Here is an 11,942-nt window from a genome sequence, read left to right as displayed (position 1 = left end):
GATGCCGACAAAGACTGCACTGGATACATTCCTGGCACTGCCTGGCGGCACCCTTGGAGGAAACGGTCGCGCCATCTGAAATCTAAATCAGACATCTGCTACCAAGGAAATAAACCGTTGCGCTCCTCGGTACGCGCTTCTTCTTTGGGAAAGCCTCTCATCTCGTTCTAGCCAAAGGTCCTTTGTCAAATTCAGGAATTTGACCAAACCATATTTACCAAAAGATAGCGTTGCAGAACACCAAATTATCCTTAGGTAAGTTGAGTAGGCTTAACGAATGCTCTTTTACTGTGTCAATTAAATCCCGTCAACTACGACACCGCCGACTGCCCAGGCAGTGTAACGTTATTAATTTTGATCACACACTACTACAGTTCAGTGACAGCAGGTCGCAACCAAGTATGTTTGGTCAGACCTATCTGAAAAGCACTTTAGAAGAGGTTGAAAGAATCCGCCCATCGAGGAGTTTGCAACCTCTGCGGATATCTTTTCCCTTGGTGTTTATTGTAAAGGAAGGGGCTTAGTCAACTCTCCGCTTCGGCTAGCCTCAAACGTCCACAGGTGGTGCGACTGCTCACCAGGAAGTGACTATCATCAAGCCTGGGCCAAGGCATTCGCATAGTTGTGATCTGTAGTGATGTAATAGATATCAATCAGGGCGTGTACGAAGGGAGCTTTCTCGAGTAGGAGGCTTTCCCGATTTCTTGATAACGGTTTCTCTCACTTTTCCTGATTTATCCGACAAAAGTTCGACATTGCCCGACTTTTCTCTGAAGGGTAGAATTTATAGAAAACATGTGAAAATTCGAGGGCTTCCTAAAATATGGCATTAAAGATCAAATGTCTATGCTGGATCAAAAAGTCGGACAATGCCGGACTTCTGTCGGATAAATCAGGAAAAGTTAGAGAAGCCGTTAGTAAGTCGGAAAAAGCCTGCTGGCAGTGTTTCTTGATCGAACTATCGTCTCACGAGATTATTGATAATAACAACAAAGTAATGATCACGAGACTATTTATTTTGACCTAAGGTTTTCTTTATGTTCTTTATTATTTTTCTCTAGATCTTCTATTTTCCTATCCTTCTCCAACCTTATTGCAGCAAGATCATCACCAGCCTCTTTTAACCCTCTAATTTCCCTCATTGCATTATCCGTGAAGCCCAATGATTTAAGTGTTTGTTCATCAGCATCTTTCAATTTATCAATTGGTTGGTTTAAACTGATTACATCATCAATTAATGTCTGTGTTTCAGTAGTTACTAATTGCAGTTGATTTACTGGGGTGGAGCCTTCCATATGTCCTGGTAGGTTAGCTGCTGTTGTCTCAGGTGCAATAAGACCTTCTATTTGTGTAGCAAAAATAGTACCATACTTTTCACTTAATGTTGACTCAGCCAAGAATCTACCATCATTTTTAGTTAAAGAAATGGCAACCCCCTCTGTGTCAGGGTATGAAAACTTGGTCATATTTTCTTTTTGTTTTGATTGAAAGTCATTGAGTTCTTGAGGTGTTGGTCTGAAGAATTGATTGTGTCCTTTAACATAGACACCTGGTGCGAGTTTATTCAGATTTTTATTTTTATTTCCCCAATCTGTTCCTTTCATTGCATTATTAAGTTTATATCTATAATATAAATGTATTCTAAATCCCTTCCCATCAATTCAGCGACAACACCTCTTGGTCTTTTTGGAGTTGAAAAGGTAGTTTCAGCAGTTAAATTACCACAACCTGTGTTGTAATCTGCTATTCAATCAGTTACATTAGCATGATTTGTGTTGTATTGTGCTGTTGTGTCATCCTCAGAAACTGGATTGTAATCACTTATTCCATCAATAGTATTACCAGTATCAAAACATCCATTTCGATTGGTTGATCTTCTGGTATTATGTCCATATTTAATTAACAAGTAAAACAGCCAAACTACCAAACACTGTGTACAAAATGAATTTAATTGTATCATGTGTGTCATCTGGTTTACCCGGTTTATCAGTAACAGAAGGCTCACCAAGCTCAGTACTATGATCAACAACGACATAACTGTGGTCAACACGAGTGTGAACAGGTTTATTCTTAATCTTACTAACGCTGAAAGGGTGGATGTTGTCCTGGGTGCCGACAAATGGTACCCAGGTTCGAGATCGACTGGACAATAAGCACCCTGGGTACCATTACACTAGACAAACAGCACCCAGCTTCTTTTTGCCTGGCTTACGGATCTTAGGGACGAGGACGTTTCTTGCAATTTCGTTTTATCTCGCGCCGTGGTACTTGCGGCATTAGCAGTGCCCGAAATAAAAAAGAACAGATAAACAGAAAAAAACGCGTTTAGGCCTAAATGTCTTTGAAAGCACATTTCGGATGATTTATTCAGAAAAGGTATATAGGAGGGATATATCCGAAATGTGCTTTCAAAGAACTATAGGCCTAAACGCGTTTTTTCTGTTTATCTGTATTTTTATAACCAGGAACAATTAAAGTCCGAAATCATACACAGAGAAAGTCTCGATAAGCATGATAAGTACATACTGCAATCATCGACAGTCAACTCACATTCCGAAAACGGTTGCTGGTGTATATTTATACGAAGGTTGTTAGTGGTTAGACCAAAACATATGATATTATATTTTTTCAATACTTTGCGCACTACTTTACATGTACAGTACATGATCGTGTACGCAACAGTTACTCGGGTCTAGCGCGAGAGCGAAAGGGCTCAATTCATACTGGGCATGCGCTTCAAGGTGCGAGAACTAACAATTGAAAAGGACTCTGCCGACAGCGCCGTGCATATCCCCGCTCTTGACCAACCTTTTACGGTTGATGAGATCAAGGCTGAGATAAAAACGCTAAAACATGATAAAGCGTGTGGAATTGACGGCATCTCAAATGAACACATAAAATACGGAGGCCATGCATTGCATACACTTCTTGCTTCCTTGTTTATTTCAATTCGTAAAACGTCTCACGTTCCAAAACCCGCCAAACAAGGAGTCATTCATACCCTATATAAAGGCAAAGGAAAAGACAAAAATGCCCCGCAAAGTTACCGCCCAATTACCTTGCTGCCGTCAGTGTACAAGTTACTCGAATGCGTGATACTTTCGCGAATAAATGCGTGGGTAGCTGAAAATGACATGAACTTTCCAAATAAACAGCAAAGTGCCTACCAAGTAGGAAGAAGCTGCGTTTCAACATCCTTCGTTTTGCAAGAGACTGTGGCCAACATGCTAGAAAGACACTCGAAAGTTTATGCCTGTTTCTTAGATACCGCCAAAGCATTTGACACGGTTTGGCATGGTGGCCTGCTTTATAAACTGCATACGTTCGGTATACAAGGTCCTCTATGGAGCCTTATCAAAGCGTGCTACACGGATATACAAAGCTGTGTAGTCGAAAACAATGTGCGATCTGATTGGTTTAACGTTCGACAGGGCGTAAGGCAAGGTGGCGTACTTTCAACATGGCTTTACCTACTGTACATCAACGAACTGCTAGACAATCTAGACAACCTTGGTGTCGGTGCTCGCCTCGGTGAAATCAACTGCGGGTCTCCGTGCCACGCGGATGACCTAGCCGTACTTTCGCTAACAAAATATGGATTGGACCGCATGCTCCTGTGCAGTTTCCGATATTCGCTCAAATGGAGATATGACTTCAACTACGACAAATGTGCAATAATTGTATTTGGCGAATCTGCGCAACATTGGAAAAGATTGAAGGAACTTCGAACATGGTGGCTAGGGCCTATGCCCATTGCTGAAACCACATCTACTGTACACCTCGGGATAACACTGAACAAATATCCAAAATCAACTAACATTGCAATATCGGCTGCTCAAAAGCTGAAAAGCTCACTAATGTCAATCTTAGGACCAGGAATCCAACCCAACTCGTTCAATCCGATCTGCAGCGTAAAGCTCTATCGCCTCATTTGTTTACCCAGAGCCCTATATGGATGTGAACTCTGGTCCCAAATGTCTGAGTCTGACCTCCTCATTCTCGAACCCGCCCATCGATTCTGTTTAAAACGAATGCAGGGCTTCAGCAGGAACACGCGAACAGTGATTTCACAAGCGATGATAGGACAATGTAGTTTGAGAGGTTTATTAGATGAAAAGTGCATCCTGTTTTTCAAACAACTTTCCATAATGCCCGAGCATTCACTGCCGCTACAAGTGTTCGAGTTCCGCTATAAAGCATTCTATCAAAGGAGAAACAACGAACATGGAGGTTTTATTCCACATCTATGCGTTGCATTAGACAAATATGGTCTCCGCCATATTCTTGAAAGCTTTATGAGCAGTGAAACATTTTCTTTACCTGTACTGCCGCAGGGGCATACGCTCAAATCACTCACGAAAATAACCATTATCAATCACGAGAACTTTTTATTTGCCGAAAAATGTAGAGCGAACGGTCTTAGCAGAACTCTAGAAATCGAAAAATCATTGGACTATCCCTCGCTCATCTGGCTAGCCGCTTTAGAATATCCTTTGATTAAGAAAAACTTTGCCTTCATCGCAAGACTCAACACACTTACAATTCAGTCCGAATCGACACAGTGCCCCAGATGCCATAAAACGTATACAGATCCACATGTACATTTCTTCTGCGTTTGTCCCGATTTCAGCGAAAATCGAGATTTATTCTGGCAACGACTTGAAAATGAATATTCTGTTTTTGTCAACGCCGCACTCTGGAACATGGACGATTCTGAACTCTCAGCAACCCTTCTTGGGAAACAAGTTGATCATCTTGACTACAGCGATAACATTCATATGCTGAAAATTGATGCAGAATGCTGGAGGGTATACTAACTAGCTACATATTATACGACCCTAACCAGTAAATGTAGCACTTTGTACATACATGTCATTTCATTTAACTTTCATTTCTAAGCGTTTATGCTATTCATTGTAAATTTTGTCTTCTTATCTAAGGAGGAATAAACAAATATATATATATTGATCAAGCACATGACTGAACACGACTACGTGTGGACCAGACTGGGATAATTTGAATAATAATATTTAAAACTAGGCCTACTAGCATATTTACGAAGGATAGCTTATCAATAGATGTCAATGGGGCCATTTTCATGACTGTTTACATGGATGTCTTCATTGAATAAAGGCCTATGAAATTTATCGATACTAATATTGCCTTGCCTAGGTCGTCGGATTTAGCCAGTTTGCATCTTTCTGTACGGGTGTGCTATATTTCATAGGCGGTATTAGACGCCAATTTGGAAGGTTCGTGACTTCTATATCCACGTTAGGCTCTATCAAGGAGGCGAAACATAAATACGGATAGGAATATTTTGCTAGATATATCATCTGGCAGTGGCATATTGGTATATATCGTAGGCTTTGCGAAATCAACAGCAGTCCTCTTATTGAGCAGGTGGCCGTCCCGTAAATTCACATGGTATAGGATTAAGCCAACACGTATTGATACTTTCCATGTTACTGAATCAGCAAGAACAGCACATAGGAGTATAATCACAAATATTGCGGGAGGGGAAGGAGTATTTTCATTTGTCGATGTCCAATTTATTCAGACTAAAATAAAATTCTGTTTCTCGCCCCCACCCGATCCGATTTTGTACTCCCGATTTTTTTCTTTTCATTTCGCAATTTAATTGCTAAAAGTCTTATAGTAGAACTCACATGCCCATCCAATGCTGATAGCACTTTGGCACTTCTGTTTGATTGCTGTTGATAAAATACATAATTTGGGGGATTCATATATTTCATTCTTGTATTTGCTAGGAAGGGGATCAGTTTTTCGGTCGTACTAAAGACGCATTCGCCTTTTATGTGTCTGATGCCTGCCATCAGTAAAAAATACCTTTAAAACTTACCCTGCCACCAACCGAAAGAGGTTCGGCCGAGAAACCTGTTTTTATTGATACCTGTGACTTTAGGAGTTGATCGACAAACGAAATTAGGCGAAGACGTGCCTTGCAATTGCACTAAAAACAATACTTGATTGGTTGTGGATATTCAGTTCTTTGGATATCAAAAACAAAAGATGGCAACTGGTGGAAATGGACCACACGACTACAGGAAGATTTTGAAGCAACCAGGTAAGTTTGTTTTAGTAAGTTGAGAGCTGAGTATCAACTATTGGAAATTATTAGCTCCATAGATAACATTAGGCGATCTGTGATGATATGGGTAGAAACGGGAGATCCCAGAGGAACCTACGCTGTGGGGGAGAAATGCTTTTTTTGAGCACACAGACACATGCGCCGGCCGGATAAGAATCAACGGCTTTACAGGCCTTATAAATTAGCACTGCATAGTTCTATTTGAATTAGCGTTTGCCACAACGCATTATTGAGACATAGCAGTTGTGCCTTTACATTAGACCCAGTGGCAGATGAATGGGGCGGGGGGGGGGGATCCCTTTTCATCGCAACGATTTTTCAGCTGAACAAGCAATCAACTTCAGATTTCAGTCCTCCGATCAGATGCATGAAGAGGGCATAATAGATGTATACTGAATGGTGTTAAAGTTCCCATTTTTCTTAAAGGTATCCCAGACCCCCCTCCTTCGTTTCCAAGATTGTACCTTCACTAGATGTTCCCTCCAGGCATGCCAGGTTGGTAACGCTTTCAAAAGTGTTGGCGTCACCACTGACCTTATAATATTGAGGGTTGACCATAGGCACCACCATTTTGGCTGGAACTTGAAATCCAAAAGCAAGTAGAATGCCTTCAAAATGAAGTGAATGCCAATTTCAAAGGTGGGAGTCTGTTCTCTAGAAAACAAATAACTGACTCCCAGCCTTGAAATTAGCATTTACCTCGTTTAAAAAAAGTTCTAACTGTTTGAAAACTTCGAATTCTAGCCAAAATGGTGGTGCCTGTGGTCACCCCTTAAGGCATTTTATTATACACCGGTGACTTCTAAAACATTCCTTAAATATTCAGTTGCAAGCAGTGCTGCAACACCTTCCTTTTGAAATGCAACAGGTTGTTGAAAGGACTTGCAACTGCTTTGCAATATTTGAAAACATAGAAATGTTGTAGAACCTATAGTATTATGCAGTTTTTCTAAAACATCGTTACCGACACTGCTACACCGGCAACCTTTCCAAACAATTTCTAAAACATTCAGTTGCAATATCGAGCCAACAACTCAATGACAGTTGTTACTTTGACCAGCCAGGGTTTGAGTGCAGGTGATTAATACATTTTGACAGTGTACCTGACATGAAATTACAGCTTGACCGCTTTTTGCGCATTTTGGGCATAGTGTATCAAAAAGAAGGCAGTTTAACATTGTTTAGGGTATCCTTTGATTGTTTTCGCCCAGCCCTCTGCAAATATATATGTTTGAAGCAGTTGGAAACCGGAGACCCCGGGAGAGCCTTCGCTCTCGTAGTCCAGGTAACTTCGACCCTATCCGCCGCGCATCGGACCCTATCCGCCGCGCATCTGTCTATACCGAGCACTCTGGTATTCCTGATTATTTACTTGACTCGAGGTTACCCATCTTTGTGGAAGCTGCGGACGTTGTGGAACCGGAAGCTGACGCCCCCAAATCTAGTTCATGACGAGTGTAATGCCGTCAAGTACCAAGTACCAGTCACTGTAGTGAGTGATTGGAGGAGAGTGATAGAGTCTACCGCTCTCGAAGAGAGTCGCCTTCCCAACGGGACCGTTCAGGCATCGAAACTTGGACTTCGCAGTAGACAGATGTTTGCTGATCAGTTATGTTTCCACTCCGCCACTCCGACAGCTGTTGTTGTTGTTGTATCAAATAAGCAGAAGAGTCAACTTTCTGTTGTATCTTACATTGTGAATAAAAGGTGCCGTATCAGTATAGTAACATCGAGGATTGCATTCAAATTCAAAGAGTAAATGGAAGTGAATGCAACCTACATCCTTTGTCGGCAGATGTCGGCTGGGCATTATGCGAAATGAGGTCATTATGATTGGTATTCAAACCGGCGCAATAAACTGCAGTTGTTAAAATAATGACATCAGCTTTTCCGATAAACACATAATAAGACGATGTTACACAATTGAAAATGTTAATGTCTTGTTGTGTTGTCCCGCGAGCACAAATCGGGTCCATGTATTTGAGAAGCGAGTGGTTCTGAGGACGTTTCATATATTCAAACTGGCATAGTTTGCTATCCTGAGGACTTAGAGGATAATTTTGATATTGGTCCCGCACTACTCAGTATAGCTACGACAAGTACGTCGATATTTGACTTAGGATTCTAAATTAGCCATGAGTAAACAGAAGTTCGTCCTTTTTCCAGATCAGAAGCCTTCAGGTAGGTTGTAAAATCTGCTTCGTGATGAATAATTTTACGGTAGTAGGCAGGTTTCGCAAGCCTTACGAAGAGCTGCGTATATGAACGGCGAAGTACGAAAGCTGTAAATGCATTTAATCTGAAATTTTCCCCGACTTCTCCACGACTGAGCATACATGTAGGATATTATTAGCAGGCGCCGCAAAAATGAATACATACATGTACATCACAGACCCTTCATACTTCGTCGTTCGCAAGGGTTTCGAAACCTTCTTATATTTTTGCCTGCCAGTATTGATGGCTTTGTGGTAATTGGTTGGATTCATAATACAGCTTCAGTCTCGGCCCATTAGAAGCATGCTCAGTCTACCTCATCCATATCGCCCAGAATGCTTGAGCGTTCCCATCTCTCGTAGATCACTGGATCGCCACAGTCCCAAATTGGTCAGGCCGTCTGACCTAAAAAAAAACGCAATGATTGGTGCTGTCTGGGAGATGTCTTATTATCAAAGTACATGTATATAAAGTAGGGATATTCGACTTTTAATATCGACTCTAGAGGTCGCCTCATTAAATCAGTATCTGGAACTCGGAGCATCGTGAGTACCAAGTCTCTCGATTTCTTCTTGGCAAAAACTCTTGAGAGACACATGACCCCTCCAGGATCAAAATTTACGTCAGAATTAGAAATTATTTTTAAAGCAGACACCAATGTAAAGGAAAACTGTGAGGAACGCAGCATGACTGCAGCTAGAGAGACGGTCATTTTCAGCGTTTTCAATAGGAGTAAACACTCAGAAACGTAAACCCTTAAAAACTTTACACCAGTACCCCGAGACCCAAAGTTAATTTAGAGAAGGAATAGCATCAACGTCAAATCAGTGGGGCAGTTTCAGCTCCAGAGTCAGTTTTTTAAAGAAGCAAACATCGGAAGTGATTTGAGCCGAAAGACGAACTGTATCGAAAAAAGTTGAAAAGTACTCTCGGCATTGCTTCACAAAATTGGCCATGGATCGGCGTTCAAACTACTTGTCGTGTAATATATCAAGGGCTTATCTTCCTTCGAGAAATATTCTCCCGCCGCTGGTAGTGCATTGGGTCACGTGTGGAGGAAGTAGGTTCGTCCGATCTTTCGCCACCTCATATTCGTGCGGGCCAAATCATACTTGGCCTTCCATTGACTGATTTCAAGCGTCATGTAGCTCTCCTGCTAAAGCGAGGTGAACTGTGTTGCCCTTGATCTGCAGATCCGAATGCCCGACTAAATAACACCATCATTGAGCTAAGAAAGAAGGAAGCGATGTTTTTCTCCCAAATACATATGATCGAGGGAATCAGCATTTAGCAATACAAGATTCCCGAAATATTGCCTTAAGCTAAAGAAAATACATTTTGTTTCATACATTTTCGGGGATTGTTATTTTTTGGGCGACTCGGAGAATAAATTCCCCTGTACATGATACTGCATGGTCAATCGCATGATATCTCCCAGGCAAGCATTTTATTCACATAAAGGGACAACTTGGGAGTGTTGGTTTTTTCATACAAAAATGGCTTCCAGCAGGACCGCGATATCTCCAAACACGATTAATGAAAACTCGTTGAACTGCAATAAACAATGCACTAGAACGGGGTGTAACTTTAGGCCTGCCAGAAATTCGCAAGCCATGCCCAAAACTTCCTTCCAACACTGCTAAAATCGTTGTCTGAGAACAGCATCAGTGTGATACTACAAGTGGCAGCGCATGGTGTCAAGTAGGCACATTATCCTCATGCCAGGCAAATCCCACGCCCATGCTGCTGGGTGGATAGAATTCAACCATGAGGTCCCGATCAAGAGCCTCCTAAGTACAAAAATATCACATACACAGGGGTGGTTTCTCAGAGAGCGGAACCCATTATTCCCCAACTCATGAGTCCAGCCTTCTTACCACACTGCTATTGATCTCTCATATAAAGTCTCTGCTTGGCAATAGTTTTGCATCTATCGTAACATCAACGGCAGTTGAAAGTAATAAGCCTTTCCTACCAGCATTGTATTCATATGGTTAACGCCTGCGCATATTCATTAACTTTGCCCCCACATTTGAGTCATTTATATGCACAGTTTGGAGTTCTTGAAACCTTTTCGAGCGTCTGAAACACCTTGTTTACAAAGAGCTGCAGTTTGCAGTTGGTGTATATTGCACTATGAAATGCAGCAGTTAGGAAGCCATCGCTTGGGTTTGTGCAAAATATGCAAGTGGTCAAAACGCAGTCACAGCCACAATGAATTGCGTCATTGTTTTAGAATAAAAACTGATACCTAACTCACTTGCGGAATTAGTTGTTGCACCGAACACTGTTCGGATGGCGCTGTCATTTCTCTGCAAACCTCGGCCTCATCCAGCCTCGGTTTTGGCCTACATTTTAGCGCCACCCTCGTGGTGATTGGTGTAACAACCAATGCCTCCAGTTCGGTATCAATTCGTTGAACCAAACATGACATCAGATCAAAACTCGGTACATGGTGTTGGAGATGGGAAGTGCTAATTACCAGTCGTTTGCTTTGGTTCGGATATTTCCGATGATAGCCGAAGGCATTGGCCAATGAGAGGGTTTTTTTTCATTTACTTCAAGCACGCGGCCTAGAAATCACTTGTTTGGGAAAATGTTATTGGCCCAGAAAACTGTGTTGAGGGAAAAGTTTTCTTAGTCACCCTGTAGAGAACTAGACTACCTTTTACAGTTAAAACGCATCACCGGGGTCAATATTTTTGTAAAACTTGTGCAGAATCATATCCGGAAATCAGACATGTTCAACGAGTAACCATCTGAAGATGAACACCATGACTGGCTTTTCCGAACACTTTTGCTGGTGCTGAAAAAGTTTCTTTACCTGAAGGTCATGGTGACGGACTTATAAGGAATGGTTCTTTTGCGACCCAAGACATTTCATAGTTCAGATATTATATAGCGCATCATAGACCCATTTTTCTCTCATGACTCCCTATCCTTGGACATGTTTGACATATTTTCCAACTGCAGTGGTGAATAGCAGTTAGTCTTGGACGGTATAGCCATCATGTCCATAGGGTGTTCACTCGAGCACCTTTTCCTTGTTTCGTGTTCGCGTGTGACCTCGTGACGCGCCATGCACACACAGCATGAACTTTTGTTGCCTATTCTACTGTTGTTGTTGGTATCATGGGAGCAGGATATTGAGTATGATACGCGCCCTAAGGTTGCGTACGTATCCATTAGGCTGCTCCCTTGTAAACTTGTAGACTTGTTGTGGCATTGTTTCTATATTTTCCCAATAACTTGTAACCTGGTACAACGAATTGGAATGAATAGACTAGGATTAATCAGCGTGTCGAATTGCATTGCAAGCAGACTCAGTTGCATTGTCTCTATACCTATCACTTTGATGCACCCTAATGAATATGCAGCAGGCGCCTGCTGAGCGGGGAGCAATACTGAGTGATACATTTTGGTGATTCCATGCAGTTAGTTTTCACTTTATTTCTAACTCAAGTCTCATTCATGTTAAGAGCATGTTAATGTTTAAATAGACCAAACAATGAAGGCTCTTTCATAAGTTATTGTCCACAGTCAAAACTACTCAAAACCATCAAGAAAAACTTTCCAGGTTCTGCTGTTTCTTTTCGTATACTGACCCGACAAGTGG

General features: G+C 41.7%; 1 protein-coding gene across 4 annotated transcripts in view; it reads left to right on the top strand.

The window, feature by feature from the left end:
* The first annotated feature begins 5,159 nt into the window (after positions 1–5,159).
* LOC135493040 (1-phosphatidylinositol 4,5-bisphosphate phosphodiesterase delta-4-like) overlaps positions 5,160–11,942 on the top strand; it is a 29,910-nt gene continuing 23,127 nt past the window's right edge. The window contains exons 1-3 of one of the 4 annotated variants that reach the window (XM_064779840.1): positions 5,160–5,252; positions 5,772–6,088; positions 8,279–8,293. In XM_064779840.1, coding sequence (XP_064635910.1) covers positions 6,034–6,088; positions 8,279–8,293 — 70 coding nt within the window. In that variant the 5' untranslated portion in view covers positions 5,160–5,252; positions 5,772–6,033. Of the gene's footprint in view, positions 5,354–5,771; positions 6,089–6,570; positions 6,608–8,278; positions 8,294–11,942 lie in introns of those variants that run through there. The other 3 variants (XM_064779841.1, XM_064779842.1, XM_064779843.1) reach the window with 3 other exon arrangements.

Source organism: Lineus longissimus, chromosome 8, assembly GCF_910592395.1.
Source record: "Lineus longissimus chromosome 8, tnLinLong1.2, whole genome shotgun sequence".
In the NCBI taxonomy this organism is placed as follows: domain Eukaryota; kingdom Metazoa; phylum Nemertea; class Pilidiophora; order Heteronemertea; family Lineidae; genus Lineus; species Lineus longissimus.
The sequence above is the reverse complement of the archived record's forward strand: the minus strand, read 5'-3'. Positions and strand labels throughout refer to the sequence as shown.